Source organism: Physeter macrocephalus, chromosome 5, assembly GCF_002837175.3.
Source record: "Physeter macrocephalus isolate SW-GA chromosome 5, ASM283717v5, whole genome shotgun sequence".
NCBI classification, from domain to species: domain Eukaryota; kingdom Metazoa; phylum Chordata; class Mammalia; order Artiodactyla; family Physeteridae; genus Physeter; species Physeter macrocephalus.
This window is the reverse complement of record NC_041218.1, coordinates 48,460,310-48,487,523: the sequence shown is the minus strand read 5'-3', so window position 1 is coordinate 48,487,523 and position 27,214 is coordinate 48,460,310. Positions and strand designations below refer to the sequence as shown.

Genomic DNA, 27,214 nt, shown 5'->3' with positions numbered 1-27,214 from the left:
GTGACAGGAGCACCAGGTGAGGAAGATCAAGGCAGAGGAGGTCAAGGGCTCCTGCCCAGACCGATTCTTTCGAAAGCTTGCTTGAAGGGTCTTCTGGCTTTCATTTAGTCACATGCCATTCGGCACAAGGACACTGTGCCGGGTGCTGTTACCCGGTGACAACGGTGGGGAGCCGCTCAGAACGAGCAAGTAGATAGCACAGCCTGCCCCATTGGGGGGGCGGGGTTGGACGACTTCTACAGTGCAGGCCAGGCAAATCCAGTGGGGAAAAGCCCCTGGGAAGCCCGAGAGGTGGTGAATGTGGCTTCCTTAGGCAGTGGGAAGTATGTGAATGCTGCTCTCCTTACTGGACTACAAGGCCAGAGCCAAAAGCCACGGAATGAAGTCATCCACATTCAGATGGAAGCAGAGGAAACTGCAGTGCAAAGAGCCCTGGGCCTGGAGGCAGATCCTGTGGCAAACAGACTTAAGTGATGACGGTGATGATAATGACTATGATTAGGAAAACCCAAACCCAAACCCAAACCCAAACCCTGGCTCTATCACATCTGATGTGACTATCATAGAGAGCCAATAAGCGCCCTAGTGCCAATCTAGCCATTAAACATGAGTAAAGCTTATTTCTTAATTTCTCCTTTTTTTAAAAAATAAAATATTAATGTACACTATTTTCCTCCCACACCCCAGGGGATGGTGGTTGGCACACGCTGCTTTGAAGACCACTGGTTCCCAATGATCCAACCTTTTAGAACACGTTGGCATCGTTTTGCATCTTCTCCTGTTATACTAAGACACAAGAAATAAAGACTGAGAAGCTACTGCAGCGTGCTGACATTTATTGCACAAGAGATATTCCTCATTGTATCCAGAAAGCAATACTCTTCTCACTCCTTCCGTATTTATCTTTTCAAAGTAAAGTCAACTGATGTAATTGCCTGTGTTTCATACCAGCTGGATTTCATAGCAACTGGATTTAAATGTGCATTTCATAGCTTGTTGATTTTTAGGTCCCTGGAATCTACATAACAAATGGTATCACCACTTAATATCTTTCTTCTTGTAACACCCTCACTCTGCTGTATTTGGGTGGCTCCAGATTAAATTCTACTTTTATGTTGCCGTAAATCACAAACGTACCTTCTGAGTGTGAGGTGCCTTCAAACAACAACAAAATAAAGCCCTGACAAAATGACGACATCATCAACAAGCAAAGCAATTTGAAATAAACCAATTCACACAGCAGAATATATTATCAAATGGCTTAAAGAAATAAGTAAGAGTAAATAAAAATATATGCTGGTTCTCACTTGAGTATTTCATCCCAACATCAGTTTAAAGGACAAAAACAAGAAAAGGTGTCAATAGCATGGTAATGTGGGGTGAAATCAAAGTCTGTTTAATAATTTATGGGTATGCTTTTTTCCCTTTCTTCATTGAAATGCTTAAAAATCAAAGAAGCTCAAAAGAAGCATGCCTCATTAAAAAAATTACTGCTGTTCTTGCACTTGGATTATAACTAAAATAGGTAAAAGTAATTCACAAGGAACTCAACAGTATAACTGATTTTCAAATGCATACTATTTTTATTTGCCTGCAAAGTGATGACTGCTTATTGATAGTATGATTACATAAAACACATGTCCCAGGATTAGCTTCCCTCTCTTCTGTTATGCTTCCCTAAAAACTACTCCCTCCTCACAGAAGTTTTTCACAGAATGGTACTGGCATTCTCTTTACGGTCTTCAAAGGGTTTGAAAGAAAAGTGATCATATCAGATTATAGTCAACAAAGCTAGACTTTTCCCATCACGGTCTGATGGAAGCTCAGAGTCCAACTTAGCAGTTGAAGAATCGGACCCATTTAAGTGTTAAATTTTTATTGGTATGCTACACATGTATCAAATCTAGTTTCCTGGCACTATTACCATTGACATTTTGCCATCAGAAGATGTTATGAAGGAAAATGCCACAGGCAATTAAAATGACTGCTAAAATGACTTAGATTTACTAGAAATATTTACCTTTCAAACTTCTAAGTCACATCCATTAGCCAGGAATTGCCCATTTCTAAACGAAGATCTTTTGATAGCCTAGAATAAGTAAATAAAACTCTTAACGACCTGGGTGTTAAGATTTCAGTCTGGTGGTGAAGCTGAGAAACATTAAGATCCCGAATTCTGAAGATGCAATTAGTTGAAACTTAATGAGCTGCAGAATGATAAGTGACAGGGAAATGTAACTTTATATTTACAATTTCCTGACTAGATGAACTTTTAAACACAGCAAACTAAGCCCTACCCAAGGGCAATTTAACCTTTAAAAGCAAAAGCATATGGCGCTATTAGCCTTTGGAGATGGTACCTCTTAAAACTGCAGTGGCCTTCCAGACAACTTAGCAACAAGGGCAACCTCAATCCAAGGGCAACATTTTGCTTTGGATCCAAATGGCCTCTAGAGCTGTAGCTCCTGTTTTTTTGAAATAATGGTTTCATACAGGAAATACACCACACACACACACACACACACACACACACACACACACACTCACATTTTCTTTCTCATGTACTCTTAGTCTTTGAAAATATAGCTTATATATTTTTAAGAAGGCAAGAGCTGCAACCAAACAGAGAAATGGAGGTTGGAAACATATTCAGAATCTCTAGCAAGAATCTTCATAAGAAAATGTAACTTCTTTATCAGAAAGTACTAAGGACCGTGGGACTTCTACAAACAACACGGGATTCAAAACCAATAGATTTTATGGGGGTATGGGCTGCATTTCCTAGATTTTAGAGATGCCCTATCCCTATCTATCTATCTATCTATCTATCTATCTATCTATCTATCCACCCGCTACTATATTTTATTACTTTGAAAATCAGGATACATCTTACAATCAGTGTATTTGTTTTTGTTTTTAAAAAAATGCTGCTTAAAAGAGGAAGGAATATAACATACATAATATAATCAATAGTAACTGGAGTGGTGAATTATTTGCACTTACTAAAATTCAAATAAGTTTACTATAAAGACAGCTTATGATGTAAATGAACAGATCATCTGTCTTCTTTCTGTCATTCTGTCCTTTTCCCCCTCCATTCCTTCCTTCCATCCCTCCTTCCTTTCTTCAAAGTTTACTGCACACTACTATGTGCTAGTTGCTATACTAGGAAACTAAATCAGAACCTTTGGTGGACGGGGTCGTAATTAAGTATTTTTTAAAGCTTCCCAGGTACTTCTAATGCAAAGAGAGCAATGTGAACCACAGCTGAAGTGGAAGAACAGTTTAAGAATGGTAGGAAAAGAGAAGATTAAGGGAAGTAAAATGTTCTAAGCAACATCTACTCTCTGTGAAGCCTTTTATTACTTCCTTTGTTCCCAAGACAATTCTTCTTTCATTATTAACATTTGTTGAGTGCCTACTATGTGCCAGGCACAGTGGTAGGCTCTGGGTACAGAGTGGTGAACAAGAAGGTAAGATGGCTGCCCTTACACGGTTTGTTGTCTATGAGATAGAATTTTACAGATTAGGAAGTGAAAGGGAGAACTTCAGTTCCAGGCAGCTTGACTGCTGACACGGAACATATTTTAACATCACCATCAGGGAGTTGTAACATAATTTGCAAGTAAACTGGCTACCCACCAATGAGCATAGAGAGCCAGGTAGAAAAATATTATTTTAATTACCTGCTATTTTGGATTATGTAATCAATGTCTACCAGCGAGGAAAACTGATGGAATTCTCTGTGAGAGTAGATCAGTGTCCTTGCCTCCACCACAATGCCTCATAATTCTCTGAAGTATGCTGAGGGACTTTAAAGTCATGGCCATACTAAGCAGTCCACATGCTCACAACATGGTCAATTAAATCACTGCAAAGCACTGATCACAGTCTACCTCCTTCAAAATTTTATTGTATATATTATATATACACCAAAGAATGTATTATAACATATCTGTAGGTTAGGAAGTATAAGAATAAATATACATTCACAAATGCACCAGCCACCTTAAGACCTAGTATAGTACCAATATCTTTGAATCTACCCAGTGAACTTCTCCCCTATCCCAACCCCCCTCTGTCTACCCCACAGAGAGAACCACTATATAATACTATTTCATTTATAGGCAATATCCAAAATAGGCAAATCCTTAGATACAGTAGATTAGTGGTTTCCAGGGGGTGGAGGGAGGGAGAAAATGGGAATTACTGCTAAAGCATAAGGGGTTTGGAGGGAACATGACAAAAATGTTCTAAAATTAAATAGTGATGATGGTTGCAAAAATCTGTGCATATTTAAAAAACTACAGACTTGAACATTTTAAATGGGTGAATTCTGTATTATGTGAATTATATCTTCAATCAAGCTGTTAAAGAAATAGTATAAAGAAATCCTGCATACTCTTTATGTAGCCTTCAAAATATTAACGTTTTAAATAACCACCATGCAATCATCAAAACCAGAAAATTAACACTGATATAATACTATTTTCTTGCTACAGATTTTATTAAAAATTTTCCACTTGTCCCTTACTAACCTTTTTTTGATCCTGGATGCAATGAAAGGTCACATGTTATATATATTTAGTTGTAAAGTCTCCTTAATCCCTCAGTGTTCGTGTGTGTGTAGGTATGTGTCATTCTGTTCATTTATGTGTGACCTGTTCATTTATGTGTCATTCATGTCCTTTAACAAGTACGAGCCAGTTATTTTATGGCTAAATTTGTCCCATAATTTGAGTTTGTCTGCTGTTGCCTCATGATCAAATTCATTCATTTTTGGCAACACACATTAGTGTTGTTGTGTCCTTCTCAGTACAACATATCAGGAGGCACAAATGTTGATTTGTCCCATTACTGGTGATGTTAACTTAGATCCTTTGGTTCATATGCCAGACTTCTCCACTATAAAGCTACTATTTTCCCCTTCATCATAAATATTTTGAAGGAGGATACTTTGAGACTACGTAAATATTCTGATTCTCATCATACTTTCACTAACTGATGTTAGTATCCACTGATGATTCTTTCCTGAAGCAATTATTACTGTCCTATTTGTCAAATAATGATTTTCTATTCCATTATTTCTTACACATTTATTAATTGGATTTTTCTCCCATTATTTTTTATTTGTTTACATCATCATAAGCCCTGATTTTAAAGGGAATGCAGATTATGTTTTTAGAGCAGAGTAATGCTTACTGGTAGATTTTTATTAGGTCAAGAAAGTCCCATACTATGGTAGGCTAAATAATGCCCTGTCACAACGTATCTCTAGTCCTAATCCCTGGAACCAGTGAATGTTACCTTATGCAGAATAAATAAATAAATAAATTAATTAATTAATTTTAAAAAATAGAGACTTTGCATGTGGGATTAACTTAAGCATCTTTGAGATGGGGAGATTATCTAGGAGGTCCCTAAATGCAATCTCATGTATTCTTCTAAGAGGGAGGCAGACGATATTTGACCACAGAAGAGGAGAGGGCAATGTGACCACAGAGGCAGATGTTAGAATGATATGGCCACAAGCCAAGGAATGCCAACAGCCACCAGAAGCTGGAATGGATTATCCCATTAGAGCCACCCTATTGACACCTTGGTTTCAGCCCAGTGAAAGTGACTTTGGATTTCTAACCTCCAGAACTGTGAGAAAATAAATATCTGTAGTTTATGCCATCAAGTTTGTGGTAATCCATTACAGCAAGCATAGGAAATTAATACAGATACTACTATTCCTCATTTGCTAAAAATTTTTATCCTAAGTGGGTTTTAATTTGATCAAATCCACTTTTTTGCATCTATTAAGATAGAAAATTTTTTTCTCTTTTAACACTTTAGGTGGTAAATTACATGATAGAACTTCTAATACAAAAATATCCTTGCATTCATGGGATCAACCCAACCTGATCTTTTTTATTCACTGGTGGATTAGGTTGTATTAATATTCTGTTTAGGATTTGTACATATATGCTCATAAGTGAGGTTGCTCATTGTATTGCCTTTGCTCCTTTGTCCATGATCAGTTGACTATATTTATGTGGGTCTATTTCTGGGCTCTCTATTCTCTTCCATTTATCTATTTGTCTGTTCTCCAGCCAATACTATACTGTCTTAATTATTGCAGTTTTATAGTAAGTTTCCAAGTCAAGAAGTGTCATTCATCTGACTTTGTTCTTCTCCTTCAATACTGAGTTGGCTATTCTGAGTCTCTGCCTTTCTACATAAACTTTAGAATTAGTTTGTCAATACCCATAAAATAACTTGCTGAGATTTTGGTTGAGATTTCATTGAACGTGTAGATCAAGTTAGGAAGAACTGACATTTTGATAATATTAAGTCTTCCTATTCATGAACATGGAATATCTATTTATTTAGTTCTTTGATTTCATTCATCAAAATTTTGTAGTTTTCTGCATATAGGTTTGTACATAATTCGTTATATTTATGCCTAAGTATTTCAGTAGTTTTGGTGCTAATGTAAATGGTTTTGGATTTTTAATTTCAAATTCCACTTCTTCATTGCTGGTATATTGAAAAGTGATTGGTGTTTGTATATTAACCCTGTATCTTGCAACTTTGCTATAATCACTTATTAGTTCCAGGAGCTTTTCTATTGATTCTTTCAGATTTTCTACATAGACAATCATGCCATCTTCACTTATTCATTCTCCAATACTTCTATTTTCTTTATATAGAGCTGAGTTTCTGACCTATAACATTATCCTTCCCTGTGAAGAACTTCTTTTAACATAATTTGCAAGGTAAGTCTATTGGCAATAAATTCCTTCAATCTGTACTGGTCTGAAAACATCTTTATTTCTGCCCCATTTTTGAGGGATAGTTTCATAGGACACAGAATCCTAGGTTGGTGATTTTTTTCTCTCAACTCTTCAGATATTTCATTCTCTTTTCGCTTGCATGGTTTCTGAGGAGAAGTCAGATGTAATTCATACCTTTACTTCTTTAGAGGTAAGGTGTTTTTTTCCCCCCTCTGGCTTCTTTCAAGATTTTTTTCTTTATCTCTGATTTTCTAAAGTTTACATATGATATACCTAGGTGTCATTTTTTGGCATTTGTTTGCTTGGTGTTCTCTGAGCTTCCTGGATCTGTGGTTTGGTGTCTGACATTAACTTGAGAAAATTCTCAATTATTATTTATTCAAATTTTGTTTCTGTTCCTTTCTCTCTTTTCTTTCTCATATCCCCATTATGCATATGTTACATCTTTTATAGTTGTTCCACAGTTTTGGGGTTTTCTGGTTTTGTTCAGTCTCTGTTCCCTTTGCTTTTCAGTTTTGGAAGTTTCTACTGTCATATCCTCAAGATCAGCAATTCTTTCCTCAGCCATGTAGTCTACTAAAGAGCCCATCAAAGGCATTCTTCATTTCTGTTACAGTTTTGATTTCTAGCATTTCCTTTTTCATTCTTTCTTAGAATTCCCATATCTTTGCTTACATTATCCATCTATTATTGTATGTTGCCTACTTTTTCCATTGAAGCCCTTAGCATATTAATCATAGTTTGCAAAAATTCCTGGTCTGATAATTTCAACATCCCTGTCCTATCTGACTCTGGTTCCAATGCTCGTTCAGTCTTTTTAAAGTGTGGTTTTTGCCTTTTAGTATGCCTGGTAACTTTTTGTTGAAAGATGTACATGATGCACTGGATACAGGGTACTGTGGTAAATAACCCTTTTGTAACATGGTGGTAAGATGTGGGGGATGGGAAGCATACTAGAGTCCTAGGATTAGGTCTCAGTCTTTTAGGAGCCTATGCCCCTGGACTGCGAACCTCACCAGTGCTTTGCAGTTGCTCCCCCTCACCTCTTAGGTGGGACAGCATAGCTAAAGGCAACTGGAATTGGGTGTTTCCTTTCCCCCACATGTAAGTCTAGAGCTGAAGTTGAGTATTTCCCTTCCCACAGGTAGATCAGGCTCTGATAACCCCTCAGTGGGTTAGGCTTTGGTAAAATAGCTTTCTGAGGGCAGGCCTTGTTACAAAAAACAAAATGCTCTGGTGTATTTCAAGGTGGCTATTTTTTACCTCCTCCTGCCATAAGCAGAAGGGATTTTTCTCCAGTATTCACTGTGATGACATTGCAGAACTCCTGGAGATAAAACTACAAAAGTGGGGGCTTCCTCCCATGACTGGATTCCCCTGGAGTTTTTTAAGTCTCAGGCTTATCCCCACTGAGCCTGCAGTGATTCATGAATTACAGCTCACGTTTTTCCTATCCTGGCACTGGTTCTTGTGGAGGTTTCTGCTCATGGATTTCTGCTTAGAAAAGTTGTGATTCTCTGTACCCACCTGTCGGTCTCTCCTGTTTGTGAAGTAGTTTGCCCTGTGATGACTTCACTTCTCTCACAGATCTAAGAGGAATTGTTGCTTTTTCAGCTTGTTCAGCTTTTTACTTGTTGTTAGGACAGAATGGTAACTTCCAAGTTCCTTACAAGCCAGACTGGAAACCAGAAGTCTGTCAAGTCTTTTTTACTTTTGTATTTTCCATGGTTTTTTGTATAACTTTTGTATGTAGCAGGTGCTTAAAGGCTTCTGCTGAAATGTGTTGAACATCATTAGTAACAGCTTATATTTTCAAGCACTTTCTAAGCACCAGTCATTGTTTTAAGTGTTTTACCTACATAATCTATTTAAACCTCATAAGAACTCACCTGTAAGTACTATTATTATTCCCATTTCACAGATGAGGAAGCTGAAGCACAGAGTGTTTTAAGTATCCTCCCCCAAAGGAACATAGCCAGTGAATAGTGGAAACATAATTCAAACTCAAAATGTCTAACTTGAGAACCCATGCTTATAACCACCATGTGCTATGGACCCAGGTAACTCCTAGAAATCCTGATAATATTTAACCATGATCTGATTTAATCATGAATTCCAATAGTCCAACAGATTATTTCTCATTCTAGTTGTTCTGGAAACTGCTAAAATGATATTTCAATTTACCACCTAAATATTTGAAATTACTGAAAAGAGGATGACTTTGAGTACACATCCCCTGTAGGTCTTTACCAGAAAAGGATTATGTTTTCACATAGTCTGTACAGAAACTGATGTACTACACCCTTGTTCTTTTAGTTCTATTAGTTTCCAGAAACTGATGAAGGTCTTCCTCAGCCCATCAGATATTCCACATTGCATAAAATGAATCTAGTACTAGAAAGAGACTTCCATGTTCCTATGAATAGAAACATGTGCACTATTTTCTATGACAAATTAGTACTGAGCCTTACATAAATATAACCTTGAGGGTACTAATGCTTTAAGCCAACCTAGATTGTTCTGATTCCACTGCATACACATTGAGGTTCACCACCATTAACAGACAAGCCAAGGATAATCACTGCCCTGTGGGCTATGCCAGCTGTAGCCATGGATATGCGGTCTGTTTCAGCAACAGCCGCTTTTTGGTCTGCACTCAGACTGACTGCATACTTTGTTCTCTTTCTTTCTGGAAACATGGTTTATCTGCATCACTAATCTATTCTCTTTTTCTGACAACTGCTTCAGAGTCTGCAAGTTTAGAAAACATTCTGATTTCATTGGAATTCATATTGGTAGGTTTAGGATACATGGGAAACAGAAACAGATATGTTTAAATATCAAAGATTCAGGCTCATCTTTGATCAGCATATTCTCCCTTATCAAGCAAGTGGACACTGTATGGCGATCAGCCAATACCAGGAGAGTTTACACCATCAGGTGAACTATATATCTCATGCTGTCCTCACTTGGCTGAAAAAGCAATCATACTCTAGTTATTATACAGTGAGAAAACCTATCTTGCAAGGGCACAAAAAAATATACATGGGAATTTCCTTATCTGCTCTCCACTCAAAAAAACCATTTTGCATTCCTTAATATTACATTATAGTCCAATGTTTACATCTTGAAAACATAAGTGCTAAGCTCTTTTTGGTTTAATAAATTTGTGGATAATAAATACCTGATGGATTATGAACAAGTTTATTAGATATATTTTTGATAGACCACTAATTTATAGAACTGATTTTTCATTCATTCATTCATTTATGTGTTACTGACACCTGCTCGAGGCTGGTGCTACAACTGACAGCCCATAATGGCAGTACAGTGTGCTAAGTGTGACCACAGCAGTAGAGAGCACATGGTCTGAGACCTCAGAGAAGAGGACAACCTGAAGGTGCTCAGAGAAGGCTCCAAGCAGGCAAGCACTAAGGGCCACTACATTTCCCTGACAGAACCAAACACAAGAGGGGCTGAAATCCTGACCTCATCTAGTTAGGCCCTTTCTTGCCTACAAAGTAAGTTTGCAGGTATATAATGGGTTTGTAGACTCTGCATGCCATTGGCCTTAGATTATTTTGAATAAAAGTTGTATGTCTAGGATTCAAACTCTGTATACTAGAGGCAGGATCAGAAAATAGGTCTTCTAGGTCGGGCATATTCTAAAACACAATCTAGTAATGATGCATTAGGTCAAGGGCTCCCTGGGTAGTACTGAAGGTTGTGCACTGAACAATCCCAAGAGACACTATTCCTAACATAGACATTGTTGAAAAGTGTTTTCCTTATGTCAAAAAATGGCAGTAAAGAGTCTGGTTCAAATAAAAGCAGTATATTAGGACAACTTTTGGACAGATAGAAATAAAGTATCTTGAGGAGAGGTTGCCTTTTGTCTGATTCATGTGTTGGTTACTGGTTGCCCTATTTTTTGTTCATTCCAAACATTACTCTTGCCTCTGCCAGGAAACAGAGAGAAAGTGGATCACCTCTGGCGGTGATCTTCTCTATCATTAACACACTTATCCTGTTGAGCTACCCCCAGACCATGCCTAGGACATATGCTAACAGTCCTGGAGGATCAGAGGAGGACGTAAGAAGAGAAATAAAGGGGAAAGAAATGCACAGGATGACTGTCCCCCTGTCACCTGCTCGTGGTGTCCTTCCCTCACAGTGAGAGTTCGAGGGTCCACAGTTCCTTTGCTTGAACCTCTGGTACCACCAGCAGCAAATCAGGCAGAACATCTCAGTCAGATAACACAGTGATTGACTTTACATGCCTCAAAACAGGGACCTTGTCTCATTCAACGCTTCAACCTGACAGACTAGCACAATGTTTGGCTTAAAGCTGGCCTTGAAGAAACTGTGGTTGAGCAACGTGAATGAATGCAATTATCAAGCAAAAAGCATTTTTGGAATAACCAGTTGATTTCATTTATTCCTGACTTCATTGGGATTAACATAATAAAGCAAACAATAAGGGAAAACTGGCTTACACAAGGCCAGTCATCTTCTCGGCTCTGCTCTCCTTCTATTTTCAAGAAATGATGAGAGGTGTCATATGTCAAAGAGAATTTCATTTTTAGGAACTTTCGGGGGAAAGTGATTTAATTAGAAGGAAAAAAATAAAACTTTTAATTCAAAGAAATCAAACAATGCAGCAGTTGTTACTTACATTTGTAAGACATCATAAAAGTAAAAAAAGGCAGGAGTCAAATTAAGAATAAAAGAAGGTCACTTCTGCTTTGGGTGATCTGAAAAGTTCCTAAAATAGATGGTAACTAAAGTTAAGTCTCTTACCTTATAATTATTCATGATTTCAGTTAACCATGGTTTCACTGACTTTACTGTATCTTCTCGCAAGTACTTTTCAACTTTGGATCCATCACTAAAAGTCTGGTTTCCCACGTGGATGGCTTGTCTCACTTGTGGGAGGGACAAAAATTTCCTGTAGTAACTTTGGTCCTCAGGTTCCTGGCATCAGAAAAATATTAGGGAAAACGAGTGGGTGGTGGGAACAGCACTCTGGGGAAACCTTCAAATTTCTCCTAACATATATCACAATGAACAAGATGTGACACCACTATTAATTGGTCTCTACCCTGAATATGTTAACTTGGGGGTTTGGGGAAATTCAAAATTTACCAAGCAAATCTGGATGATCTGATACTCTTGGAGCCAGTATCCAATTTGCAAATGCTGGATTTTCCTTTTCGTAACAACGAAACTTTTGTGATCTGTAACTCCAATTAAAAACCCCATTCAAGGCAAAGATAGGAAAAATGAAGAGGCGAGATTATCAAAATCAATGTGCTCCTTGTTGGAGGCTCTCGGGAAAGAAGGTGAAATGTACCACAAGGGGCCAGGGAGGTGATGTGGTGGATTAAAAGCTGAGGATTTCTTTTTCATGTTCTGCCGTTTATTAATACCACACACACAAAATAATCAGCTGACCATAATTTAAGGGGGACGATATATCAAGTGTAAGAACAGATGATACCTTATGAAGGACATAAGACAAAAGAGAAGTTGTCCATGAGCCTTATTTTTTAAAAATACTGCATAAAAGTCTCTGTAAGATTCATTATGCTAAAAGAAAAAAAAAGGAGTAAATGCTGTTTTAAGAAAGTTACAAAAGGATAAAAAAAAGAGTTTGAAATCAACAATTTTGTAAATCATCAATATTTTTTGCTAACTGTGAATACATTTTCTTTGTAAAGAAAAAAGTTTAATCACAAATTTTGCTCTTTTTTTGCCTAGCATATGTTTTTCTCTTGGTAGAATCTAAATCCAAAACCACAGGGTTGGCAAATTCCATTGAAATTAGCTTTATATTTTATTTACAAAATAGTTCATAAGTAAGGCAATTTTAAAAACAGAATGTATTGTCATATCCACTAGACATGGTTATACAAATCCAAATCCCCACTCTGGCTCCCTCTATCTTATTTGATTAATTCTACCCAAAAGACATCAAATTTTGGCCCACTTTTATGAAAGAAACTATTTGAATACTTTGAGAAATATTCCAGAGGGCTGGAAGTGAGGGCCGTACTGAATGCATGAAACATCTTAAGTTAAAAGAAAGACAAAGCAAATATTTTCATAAAGGCTTTGGCAGTTTGGGTTATCCAAGCTGTCTTAAGTACAGAACAAATAACGTGGGCATTTTCAAGAAATTCACTACAGGATTGGAGCTCTGGGACCTGATACCCAGAACTGCAATCCTGGCCTGTCTCCTTCACAAAAGAACTTCTGTATAACAAGCTCTAGTGGGGGGAAATTGTGTTAATCGGAGATTTTTTTTGAGTTATCTGGAATATCACACACTCTCAATGGTCAGATTATAATGTATACAACACTGACAGGGTAAAAAATCCTATAGATTAGTATACCAAAAATGCAATACAGTTTGGACATATTTGTCTAGTGTAAAGTCAGCTCTCCTATTTCCTAAATTGGAGGAAGTTTGGTTTTGCCAAAAGTTTTAAGCAAACACTATTATGTTTTTTTAAATTGTCATTACCGTGCACTGTAAAAGGTTGTAGTAATTAGAACATCCTGTAACATTCTGGAAGTAGGAAGCCTCGCTTATTAAGTCACCATCTAGTAGTTTATCCAGTAACTAGGTTGGGAGAGAGGGGAGAAAGAAAGGAGGAAAACATCAGGGTGGGTAAAAATATACAGGCATTTGTCATTTCATTTATTCAATAACTGTTTCATTCAACAACCGCTTCCCACACATCTTCTCTGCGCTATAGACACTGTCCAAGGCATTGGGGAAACAGCAGTGAACAAGGCAGGCCAAAAATGCTCCCTCACAGAGCTTATATTCTAGAGGGTATAATAAACAAGGATTCATAGGTAAAATATGCAGTGTATTAGAGAATGATAAGGGCTAAGGAGAAAACTAACAAGGAGAAGGGGAGTAGGAAGTGCCATGGGTGCCTGGGGGGTATGTGTGCCTGGGTGGTGGGTGTGGGAAACACTGCAGAGAGGAGGAAACGGGTCTCACTTAGAAGGTGGCATTTGAGTAAAGACCTGTTGGAAGGGAGGAAGCAAGCCCGGCAGACATCTAGGGAAGGAACTTTCCAAGTAGGGGAAACAGTGAGCCCAAAGGCCCCGACTGCGGGAGTGAGTCTTGTGGGGAAGGGTTACCATAACATGATCATTGACCACTCACCCAGGTACGAGGAGACAGGGCAGAGGATATGGACATACACCTAGGCACTTGGAACTGGTGGAAGTTATCTTTGGACTGGTGACATTGAAAACCTGGTCATCAGCTGAAGGTGAGAGCAGTGGGCACAGCTGTGTGCTTTTCTCAGGTCACGTTGAACTGCACAAAGGCAGGCATGGAGTGGGAGAGAGGGACATCTAGCCAGGACTGTGGTTTGGCCAAAGGAGTTGGAGGAGGTGCAAAGGGGGGCGTAGGTGGGGAATGTATGTGATGACTGAGCTTGGGTTTATGTTGGGTAATTAGAGAAATTAAGACCTGCAGGGGTAGGGGACCATGAAGAGGTAGTAGGATCCATGGACTGAAAGACAATGGGGTTGCAGGACTGTAATTCAAGTTGGCATATTCAGAGAAGTGAGCTGGGAGGACGGGAGGCGGCAGCTGGGGGGAAGACGTTTGAATCTGTGGAATCTGAGATTGTGGAGTGATTGCTGGCTTTTTTGCAGGGGGTTATGGGAATAAGCAACTAAGGTAAAGAGAACAAGATCACTAAATGAGAGGAGACTAAGAAACTGAGGGACCAAGTATTAAAAAGATCATCCACGTGGAGACTTCAGTCACCACAAATGATGACAAGAGTAATGCTGGAAAGTGACACTGAGGCAGGAACCAAAATATTCAGAGAATGAGAAGGCGAACGCCAGGGGTTTGTGTCGGGAGAGAAGCTGATCCCTGAAGTTCCCTTCAGCTCCGACTTGCCACTCTTTTATTAACTAAATCATTTTCAGGGATCAGAACATCAAAAAGGCTTTATTATTTAGGCTTGAGATTTTGACATTTGTATTCTCTTGGGTTTCAGGATTTCTTGGAGTCTTGTATTACATAACGTGAAACACATTTTACCACTACTTGATTACTTTCCTAAGTATCATTTCATCTCTTTCCTGTGAAATAGCAAAAGTCTTTTCATTTATCACTCAAGATTTTGGACCAGTGGTCACAGAGACATTGCATACCTTCAAGAGTTGTTTTTTGCTTTTTTTTTTCCGGGAGGGGTGGGGGGTTTCTCTAGTTTTTGATGAATCTGGTTTGGGAGAGACCTCACGGGCCATCTTCTCATATCTCTGAATACACACAATATCTGAACTTTTCAACAGTTTCACTAATCCTGTGGACGCTTAGGCTGCTGGATCACGCACCACAGACATCTTTCTGCTTTCTTTATCCCTTTGAGTCTATCAAATATTCTTGCTCTTGACACTGCTTATGCTTGCTCTTGACATATGCTTCTTCAGAAACACATCAAATGTCTCACTTGCAGATGGGTCTCATGCAACGTAAAATTTCATATTAATTCTAAATTCTAAACGTTTAGTCCTTTTTACCCTTTCTGCCTACCACAGCAGATAGCCTAAAACCAGTCTTGAAAATACTGTGATTGCAAGTTGAAGAATGACCCAACATGTCCCTGATAAGATCCTTCTTCTTTCCTTCGCATTCACAATTGCACAAGGAATTCTGAATCCACGCTCTGCAGCCACATCAAGTGTCCTGGCACAGAAAGGGGAGCCCGCCAGGGTGCTGCGGGACTTCCTGAGTTCTCCTATTTACACAGCTTGCTGCTGTCAGAACTCACAACAAGGGCAGTCACTGCCCTGGCACCCTATTTGTAAAATGGAGCACAACTTTGTTACCCCACCCTTCTCCATAAGTTTGTATGTCTCCTGTTTTGATCTGAACCAGCTGACCTACAGCGCCTAAAAGACTATGAATACCAGGCCTCAGCCTTAATAATAACAATGCTGTTAGGTACACTGTGACAGGCTGTGTTCCCAGTAACAAGATTAAACGTCTCAAAATTCAGTCCTCACCTCATTTACTAATGTGTCAAACACGCAGGTTGTATGGCAAAGGTGACAAAAACCCCCAAGGAAGATTGCTTACACATGATCTTTGCCTGCACCGGCCAAAAAACAAACGAGCAACAAACACGAGCCTCCTGCATCCTAATATTTAGTATAGTCTTACATTTTAAACAACCAAAAAAAAGAAGGTTGAAGAATATAAGCATGTTACTTGATCCTCAAATTTAATTTTAGGAGAGCGATGTGACGATATTTACAAATGCCAATGGCTCTTTGTAAAAGTTTCAAGCCACCACGCTTTATACTCTTTCTTCCTGACACGCAGGAACATGTGACATTTGTTACACTGTGGCCACTTCCCCAGCTGGAGCCCTGTGTGTGGATATTACCCTCTGAAGGGTTTAGAGCACATGTGGAAGCATATGCATCCACTTTCCAGGTTGCCTTTCTTCTTATTTCTTTATGGTAGGGATGCCTTGAGGGCCTACACAGCATTTCAAGAAATCAAAACAGTTAATGAAAGACACAGTTAGATAAACACCCCGAGGTGATCTCAGGTTTAAAATATGGTCAAAGTAAATGCCAAGAAACCCAGATGGCTCTTTTCTTCGCTGCAAGCCTACTGTCTCGCCTCCTGATCTCGGGACAGCACCAAGGAAACACCTTTGCTAACAACAAAGAGACAGGCCAGGCACCGCAGTGCTTCCGGGACCTTCTCAGATGGTGCTCCTTGCGCCAGGGCAGCGCAGGCCCCAGAACTCACTTCAAGGGCCTGAGACCACTTCTCCTCCTGGATGTATTTCACGGACTCATCGCACTGCTTCTGGAAGTACTTTCTCTGCTTCTCATCCAACAAGCCAATTTGGAACAGGAAGGGTGCATAGCCCTGTATGATCTGAGGAGAAAAGAAGCAAACACAGACGCTGCATGGAGAGAGAGGGATGTGAGGGAAGCCCATCTGCTCGTGAAATAACCCTTTGTAACTTCTCAATTAGCGGAGCAGGACAACACACACACATATACACACACACCCCGCACAAACATACACGTGCAACACACACAATGCATACACAACACAAAATACACCACACACACACATACATAAGACATACACACGGCACACACATACACACGGCACACACATACACAAACACACACACACCACACACACACAGAGCACACACACAATTCGTGTAAAACACACAAATACACTACACAAACACATATACACAAAACATACACAAACGCACACCACGTAACCACACAAACACTCATACAACACACATGTACACAGAGTACACACAAACACACCAAGCACAGGTGCACACACTCGTACATACACACATTGACACTTGCACTCACAGCCAACATAGGCTGACATATAGTAAGTTGACACTGTAAAACATTTGTTAAAAATTAGAAGATTTAAATCATTAGAAAGTCAACTGAGCAACAGTATTTCCCTTTTACGAAGTTAGGTCTGTAGGGTAAGAGGAGCCTCCATCTGGTTAAAGGGTATTTACTCTCTTTAAGGAACAAAATGGAAAGGAAAAAAGGGCCACCTACTGACTCGGGATCAGAATACGCGTCTCCAAGAGCAATTCCCTTCAGGTTGATCTTCATGGTCATCACGGGGTTGAGCATGTGGATGTAGTGGGCGATGGCCGGCACGTATTTCCCCGCGTAAGACTGAGAAGGGTAGACGTTAAAATGAACCATCACAAATCAATGCTACTAAAATGAGGTGTTTATGCAAATTAAAATCACAATAAAACAATCAGTATTTCCACAAGACACATGTATTTCTTAACCTCACATTGCAAATTTGACAATAGCACGGAGCTCTGTCCCTTCCTTCTTTTGTCATCCCAAATAGCATGGAGTGACATGCAGGTCACAGGTTAGGAGCGCAAAAAAATAACAAGTGAACATGTCCTAAATGAACATTCTAATTTCCTTCCAAAAGAAATAACATGGACACCAGTGAACACAATTCTGCCACCCTTAGGGTTTTCCTTACCAGAAAGTTCCATTGCAAGCTTTATTTAACAAACAAACAAAAAAAATCCCAAGGCCAAAATTAAGATTTCAAAATCTGTACAATGATGCCAAAATTTGAAATCAACATGTATTAAAGGAAGAGGAAAAGGATAAATAATATTTATTGGCCCTAAAATGGTCACTTGAACTTACCTCTGTTTCCAACCTTTTCCAACGTAAGGCTCTTTTTCAATTTGAACATAGTTTGCTGACACAAACATGATAATACTGCTTTTAGATTATGCTGAAAAGAGCCACTATTGGTTCAGTAATATTTAAAAATAGTTCCGTGTTTCTTCCATTAAAAAGTTGCCTTCCTGATATCTCCACTTGTATGTCTAACATTAAACTTCCTATGTTCAAAACGAAGCTCCAATCCCCAAGCCCTCCTTGCAGCCTCCATTTCCATGAATGTAAACTCTGTTCTTCTAACTGCTCAGGCCAAAAATCCTGGCGCCACTGTTTATCTCTTTCACTCACACCTCGTGAAAGTCCATTAGTGAATCTCATCAACTCTACCTATTCTATCAAAACACATCCGGAATCCAGTGTCTTTGCACACCCCCCGCCCCGCTTTATCACCTTGCTCCAGGTACCGTCATCTCTCGCCTGGATTCTTGCAGCAGCCTCCTCAATGGGCCTCTGCTTTTGCTCTTACCCTCATCCAGTCTAATTTCAAGACAGTGGTCTGTTAAATTAGATCGTGCCACTCCTCTGCTCAAACCCTCTCATGACTTCCCATCTCTCTCAAAGCAAAAGTGAAGTGCTTTTTCTGGGGCATAAGGGCTGACATGATCTGGTCACTTCACTCACATTATCCCCTACTATCCTCTTGCTTACTCCTCTCCAGCCTCTCTCAGACCAAATCATAATTGTGATCTGTACTGTTCCTTCCCTTGCATCAGCTCTTTCTGTCCCTGGAATGTTCTTCCCCAGATATCCATATGGTTAACTCCCTCACTTCCTTCAGTGAGGCTTTCTGAGGGTTGCCCTCCATGGCCACCCTATCAAAAATTTTAACACCCCTTTTTTGATATTTTATATTCCCCTTCTCTCCTCTTTCATATTAATCTTGATCACTCTCCAACAAACTTTTACTTTTTACCTCGTGTATTGTTATTCCCCTACCCACACTAGAATAGAAGATCCACAGACACAGGGATATCTGTCTGTTTTGTTTATTAGTGTATCCCCTGTACCTGATGCTATTTGTTAGTGCTCAGTAAACAGCTGCTCAATGAATGAATCTTGAATTAGCCTACAAGCATTTGAAAAACAGCAATGCACATATATTCTAGATAGACTAGATGCATTATGTGGGTACACATGGATCTGCAGAACTTTCACAATCTGTCCAAGGCTCTCCAGGGCCCTGAAGTTCAAAGACTGGGAATTCTGGAGAGCTCTAATTTTTTCCATGCCATAATCATATGCTGCAGTTATCATTACTCCCATTTCAACGTAAGGACATTGGGGCTCAGAGAGGTTAAGTGATAGAGTCAGAATTAAACCTGGTCTGACCTACTCCAAATCCTAAACCCCTTCCAAATTATGATGGAAGAACTTAATTTACATAACTCACACAAGATCCCTTCACTGATGCACTCCTCTTGTGCAATAATAATTATTCAGGCAAAGTATTAAATCAAAGCAGCTTATCCATTCATACTCATGAGTACTTTTTAGCTTCCGTGTCTGAAATTTGGTTTGTTGTATAACTTTGCTATATTCTCCTTTTAGGGATAGTACGTGAACATTTATCAAGTAAAATTTCTGTAAATTGACCAAAAAAGCAAATTTTCTTGACTAATCATTTCACTGGTACAAATGTATTATATAATCTTCATTCAAAGATGGTTTATTGGGCAACTCTTCTGTCAAAGGTATCATAACAGATACTTGAGTAGACACAAAAATGAATAAAGCACAAAACTTGTAAAGATCACAATATCTTTTAAAAATACATTATGGAAAACTTGACTCAAATGTGATAAGGCAAAGTCTACCATTTCATGGCTTATTATTTCCACAATGTGTACAATAGCCAGCACATAGTAGGTACATAAAAACATAGCTGATAAATGAAAGACTCATCTGACATTATTTCTAAACATGTTTTCTCTATTGGAAATCAGTACAAATGCTAAAAAAGTACACTTTCCAGTGATGCTATCACTCAAGTTGTCTTGTTATAAGATCTAGCAACAAAACACCTCCCTTGACTTTTTCAGAGATAGAAGGGTATGTACTTTATAAGTAGTGATGACAAACTTAGGCTAAAACAGTCACATTTTTATGGCACCTTCCCCCTTGCGACCATCATATGTATCCGGGACTCAGGCAGGAGATCAAAAAGGAACACCCACTCAATCTGAGCATCCACCATGAACAGATTATTTCACCTACTTTAATTTGAGCCAATGTAAAGTTAACATTATCTTCCTATATTTTAAAATGATGAAAACAAAGGTCTGTGTGTTTCACATGTCCACCTGGAATTCTATCTGGGCTTGGCTGCCTCTACGCTTCCCATTTCTCTTATCAAATCACATTTCAGTCAAGGGTCCTGGATAGACTATGGATCTCTGGTCCCCCAACCTGGGACCCACCCTTGGATTTATCCACTGCACACTTGCTAAGCAGACCATTTAGGAAAATGAGACAGTGAGATGAGCAGTTCTATAACCACATCCAAAACAGATTCCTCAATGTTCAGTCTACATCTGCTAACCTAACAGTGATGATGTTTACCTTGGATTTTGCTTTCTAATGACTATCACACACTTCATTGCCCTGTGTCAGTGTGACAAATCCTTCACTGCCGTTTTCATTAATCATTCCACTGGTTGCGCGACTCAGGCTGTCACACAGTAGACAATTATAGGATTATTTTATGGAAAACAGACACTGAAACATTACAATGAAATTTCAATTATTTTCACTCTCCTTGTTGAGACATATTTCTTTTTTTCTTTTTTCTTCAAGATCAGATTTGTTTATTCTTCCTGAACCATTTGTTTCTCGAGTTAATGATTCTCTGACCACCACGAGCACTTTAAAAGACAACCAGACAATAAATCAAGTATGTTTGATTTTACCCAGTTTTCCCTTTTCCGGATATGTTTTAAATAGAATAGAATGCCAGACTCTGGGGGGAGAAGTTAGGTGTGGTTGTCTGATGGATCAGAAATGGACTATATGGCCCTTAGGACTTATAATTGCGATCCTGTAACTTTATGAACTCTTGTTTCTTTTGTTCTGAGTTCAGCCCATAACAACAACTAAAACAATGACAACCACAACTATTAGCCCTGTGGTTTCTCTGATCTCTGGCTGGGGTTCACCAATGTGGGCAGCAGCTGGCCAACGAAGCTCCTGAAGTCTGTGAACTAACACTAACCTTCTACCCTCAGATCAGACACTGGCCTCAAACAAGCTCTGAACAGCATCAAAGCAATTATAAAAGGAAAGAGGAAAAGTGTGGCCAGAAACTGTTTGAACACATACTATTTTAGAATTCAGCAGTGACCTTCAAATGAGGAACTCAGTCAGACAAATATATTTAACTAACATAATAATTCAAACTAGATTAGCAATCAACACATCAGGATTTTAGTTTGCCCTTAGTAATTATTCCTATCCAATATTTAAAGAAGCTACAATTTCCAACACTATTCTTGTATGGCTCCTTTGCCCCACAGTGACCATATTTTGAGCTCACCTTTGACAAGAAGGGCCAGAGCCATTAGGGTATGTTTGTATGTGCTTGTATTTGGAGCTTAAAGAAGCAGTAAACCTCCAGTTTTCCTCTGACATCAGAAGGATCTCAGAATTCAGCTCTCAAACTTTTATTTCCCCCCATGAGAGAAAAAAGGTCCCAACATCAGAGTTGAATAGTGTTTTTGAATCTTGGTTTGCAATCTTTCTGTGTTCTTAAATGATGTTTGGAACAGCCTAATGGAAATCACGTCAGGAGCATATTGTACTTGTAAAAATAGTCTAGAGAGAATGTAATACTTGGTTAATTATCCAGATGTGTCAAAGCAAAATGAAATTGGACTTAAAGAAACTTGTAATTGTGTATTCCATTTGAATCTCTCCCTTCTTACATGTTTCAACAACATTCATAGCCGACTTACTGTACCCCTGCCACCCGGTTACTTTTAAGGGAGTCAAAAAAATCATATCGAAAATCAAGCTTCAATCAGCTCCTCCAGAAGAAACAAAATCGCGTCAGAGAATAATATTATAATGGAAACAGTGTCCTCTTACAGAAATTTCACATATGTTAGCAGTTACTATTGTTTAAGCTACTCTTAGTCGTCTGCATTTCTTACTGAAGTTTAGTTTAAAAAAAAAAAAAAGTAGATGCAGCTATATTCACTCTCTGACTGGCTTCTAAATATACCTTTTATGGTAAAACTTGCAGAACCTTCATCAGTGATAATGAGCAATGGCCTTTGAACCTGGTTACCAAGTATCACTAGTCATTGGCCCTAGCTCCTCACCTCTGCCTGCAAGTGGAAAAAGGGAGTTGCCATCCTTGGCAATAGCATGTCAAGGATGGTCAGGGTCATTCTACGTCCGTTTCCCTGCTCTGCCCCCAAACCCCCAGCCACTCCAGCTAGAATGAATGTCTCTGAAGAGTTCACTTCGGGGCTGGTGAGAACTCTTCCATGTCTTCCGGGAGGAAACCAGGTGGGCTGCCCTTCTGGAGAGAGTCACATCGGTGTCATGTCCTCTAGCTGTCCCCAAACACAGACTATGGTGGAACCAGCCCCATGTACAGGGGTGGTCAGAGTGAACAGGGGGATATGCCTTGAAGAGAATTTTATACACACATTGAAAACTATAAAACTTGGTGAAAAGCCTAAGTTTAACGGAGTCACACAGGACACAGCAGCCAAGAGGACAGGATTAAGCTAGGGTGACCTTGACTTCATCTAGCCTTGGGGTAGAATCTTACTTCACTTGGCACCATTATTTCTTCTGAGGAGAGAAGAGGTGTGGCCTTAACACGGCCAGTTCAGAAAATTAATGAATGGAGAAAACTGGAGCTTTGGTATTGTGGTAATCTCTGCAACTTCCTAGACATTGCTAGACCACGTGTCATCTAATTTCAAGGCCACACTGCTGTGATTTAAAAAAAAAAAAAGGCTTCTAACGAGAATAAGACTTTATCTAGACATCTATTTCTCTTGACTATGAGCTTAAAAAGAAATGTAGAATCCACAGGAATACACATATGAGAAAAACATTTTGATCTGTATCCAACTTTTAGCCACATAAATTTATGCAAAAGTATGTACTGCCTTCCAAATATGTTCTTATTTCGTTTTGAGATGATGCTTCTTTAAAAATTAATTCCATCAGTGACAAAACATAGGTGAAAAGGATGTACCTCACCTCCCCCCAGCTCTAACTTTGGTGCCAGTTTTGGAGAAATTCATACCCAGCTTGAAGCCAGGTGACTTGAACAGATGAATAAACCCTTTTGTTTAGAGATTACAGTTAATTTGACTTTTAAATAAAGAGTGTGAATATACTGGGCCACAGTCAACAAACTTGAGTCCTTCACTTGCTCACTATAGATAGAACTCAGAAGGTTGAAGCTGCTTACGTAATAGATATAATTTAGCATTTCTGGTCCCCAGCCTAGACATCTCATCCAATTGGGTACTGTTTGTGTCGCCCTGCCACTTGGTCCAGCATAGTAGCTCACTTCAGACAAAGCTTATACTGACGTCTGATTTACCCATATTCTTCTCCACGTAACCAGAGAATCAGCAAATATGTGTTGATTTGACTTAGATATGCTATCCAAAAGCCCGAGGCCCAATTTTGCAAACATTTCCATATGCCCCTGTTCAATTCTCCAGGTTGCAGCTTAAACCTTGACTTTTCTAATATTAAATTCATTAAATAGTCACAAACCGTTTTCAATTCTAAAACAAAATATTGGCAAGTCAGAGGAACATAACTGAAAATAGACATCCGTCATGAGCTCAGGAGTTAAAGCAGCTCGAATGTCATCTAGTAATATTCAGCAAGTTCCAAGCTTTGAGAAGTAATTACATTCCAAGGACTTCAAGCCTTTATATCACTTGAAACCTCCATTTACTCCATAAAACTTTATGATCAAAAGACAGAAATATCCAAGAAGCTAGAGAACTTCTTTTCTGTTTGTATAAGGTTAGTAGCCCTTAGAGATTCTGTACAAAATATGTAAGGGATGTCCGACTCCCTTGTACAGACAGTGGATCTATTCTGTGGGAAAAGGCAAGTCTTGGAAACAGTGCAGTTTTGAGGAGCCAGGCTCCAGAGAGCATCTTCACGAAGGGGGTTACAATCCTTAGCCCATCCTGTGACTACAGTCTTTGGGTGATGAAGTCTGGCTGCTTAGGTTCCAATCTTGGCTGGGTGAGCTTGTAAAGCCTACATGACCTCTCTAAGCCTCAGTCATCTCAACTGTAAAATGGAGATGATAATAACAGTGCCAGCTTCATAAGGCAGCTGTGAGGATTAAACAAGGTAATGCATGAAACACTGCTTAGCATCATGCCTGTCATATGATCCACTCTCCATAAACATTCTCAAATAAGATCTACAAATAAAACAAGGGGACGAGATAACTTGTGAAGGCATCCTTCTAATCACCAAATTCAATGATCACAAGCCTGGACTAATAAGATAAAGGTATGGCCTACATAAAACAATTATAGGCCTATAGTTAGGAGAGTTCTCCCTTCCCACCCCTTCACAGGTATGTCAGTGCTTGAAGTTCCCCTATTACAAGCATCTTTCTATGGCTTAGGCTCTGTCCTCTATTCAAAGACAAGTATGTTGGAAGTACATTTAATTGATCAGATTCTCTCTAATGGACAGTGAGCTGCTAACAAGTCAGAATGGGGGAGAGAAACAGAACAATCATGATGGGGATGGAAGAAGCATGGGAGAAATAGGACCTGAGCACAACACAGCCAAGGAAAGGAAGGCCAAGCGTGGCAGGTAGGGCACTGGATGACCCTGGAAAATAAGGGAGTAGAAAGGAGGTTCCCAGGGCCTGGGGTGCAGTACAGGGAGAGAAGAGCCATGAAAAGAGATGTAAAAAAGCCAAAGAGAAATATCATTGATATTTTATTTTATCTGGCAAATGCCTTGTGTGAAGCCACTCTATAACATGCATTCAACACTGTGCCTAGTATTGTATGCAACAAATGAAACAAACCTGGCTCTCACCTCCTGGGAGCCTGCCACCGGAACCCAGTGGACCATGACAATTTCAATAAAGAAATCAGACTCTGTGAGCCCAGCAGGACTTCACTCATGCAGATGAAGATAAAGTATCCTATTAAGCTCACTAATTTTTAAATAGCTTCAAAGTTTTGCCTCAGATTCAGCCTTCGAATTAATCATGGTTGCAAAACTGCTTCTAAGGAAAGTAGGCCTCTCCCGCTGATCAGGAGATGCCCAGTTTTAACCACATGCCCTGCCAGTTTGGAAGCGCTCCCACCCATTGGCACAAATGCCTCTACACGCTACATCTTTCCCATGAGTGGACAGAAAGCCACAGGCTCAGAGGACAGTGGGCAGACCCCTCCCTACCGTCACCTCCCTGCCTTCCAGCGCCAGGGCTGTTGTGCTTTAAATTTTAGCTGGGCCCACATACACTTGAGTGGATTCTAAAGAGTGTCTGTACCTCAAGAAAAAGAGCAATCTCACTAATAGTTACTGGCTCAGAAAGGATAACACTTAGGAAGAAAGTTAATTATATGAATTAAATGCAGCTTGTTTCTCTTTTTGAAGTACATTTTTTTCATGCCTTGAGGAGGGTGATTTATAGACACATTTGTCTCTCTTTAGAGAAAATTAATTCCAGTTGGTGTTCTGGGCAGAAATGGAGAGAAGGGAAGCAGACAAAGCAGTTCTTCCTTCCCCGCTGCCCCAACTGCAGGTCTGCACTATGCCTTGCTGTGGCCTCGCGTGGTCCACACGGCAGGGGCGAAGGGCCCAGACTGGTCCCCACACATTTTGCTACCATCCAAAACTTCTAAGCTCCACCATCATTTTCTGATGAAGCAAACAATTTCTTTTAAAGATGATTTCAAAATAAGAGGGGAGACAATGCCATACCCCAAGAACAAGGGAGCAGAGCTTTTTAAACATCTCAGCCCCTGTTTACATGCATTAGGCCATATGCTTTGGAGCCATAACATTTTAATCCAGCTTTTCAACATGAATGGTAATAATAGTCATCATATGCTGGGTACTCACCACAGCCAGTCACTCTGCTAAATATTTGAGGAGGATTATCTAATTAAATGCTCAAAACAACCCTATGCAGTAGGTACTGTTATTACTTCCAGACTCCCTTACACCAAAGTTAGGGCACTGAACAGCTGTTCCAGCCCCTTTGAGCATCAGGCTACCCTCATTCATAGCACACAAATGTGGAGGATATTTAGGTCTAGTACCTTTGCAATCAAAAGCAGAAAACCATTTCGGAGTTTATGCATTTGTTTTCCAAGAACAATTCTACAAATCTAGCGGCATTATTTGTTCAGGAAATTAAGAGTTCACAAGAGAAAAGATTTCCCTTTCTTGAAAAATCTACTACAACATTTTTTTTGGTGGCAGACACAGGGAGGGTGGGCTGGTGTTATGTTAAAACTGCAATTGTATACAGATGCTTTAAGAGTACATCTAGGTAACTATAGTTGGGTATCCAGTAAAGTAAAATATCCCCAGAAGTGATCTAATTTAACAACCAACCCTTCTGATTGTAAGATGAAAAGCAGAGGCCCAGAGAGGTTACAGAACTTGTCTGGAATCATCCAGAGAGAGGCAAAGCCAGCAATGAACCTCAGGTCTCCTGATTATTAATCCAGAATTCCTTCCACTTCTCCATTCTGCCTCCTAGCCTTAAAACAGAAGACCAGGTGGAACAAAGTAGACTAGAGAAACACAGCATCCTGCCAATAATAAACCATCAAGGCATTATTTACTGCTCTACCTTTTAGAAAAAGATGTGCCCCCAGATTTAATGTATCTTGTGTGGTTCTCATGAAGATGCTGCTGCCGGGCAAGTGCATCTCCATCCCAGGCTCTGCCTGCCCTCATTACCATCTTCCTTCATCACTTGGAAGGCACAGGTTTCCTTAAAAGTATTCATCCTTGCAGCAGAGAATATACAAAGAAAACTGTCCTTTGCTACACACATTCAGAAACTACATGCATGAAACCACCAGGCAGACATGAAATAGACAAGTCAAATTTTTCATTCGGAATTCGGCAGCTTTGCTGAAAGTTCAACATGATGGTTAACGACATTGTCACATTATTTGCAAGAC

The 27,214-nt window shown here is 39.5% G+C and overlaps 1 protein-coding gene across 1 annotated transcript in view; it reads right to left on the bottom strand.

Moving 5' to 3' along the window:
- CPVL (carboxypeptidase vitellogenic like) overlaps positions 1 to 27,214 on the bottom strand; it is a 108,579-nt gene that overhangs the window by 38,696 nt on the left and 42,669 nt on the right. The window contains exons 8-11 of the mRNA XM_024130372.1: positions 17,391 to 17,513; positions 16,588 to 16,719; positions 13,309 to 13,407; positions 11,583 to 11,756 (exon numbers count right to left, since the gene is read on the bottom strand). Of these exons, the coding sequence (XP_023986140.1) occupies positions 11,583 to 11,756; positions 13,309 to 13,407; positions 16,588 to 16,719; positions 17,391 to 17,513 (528 nt within the window). The remainder of the gene's footprint in view (positions 1 to 11,582; positions 11,757 to 13,308; positions 13,408 to 16,587; positions 16,720 to 17,390; positions 17,514 to 27,214) is intronic.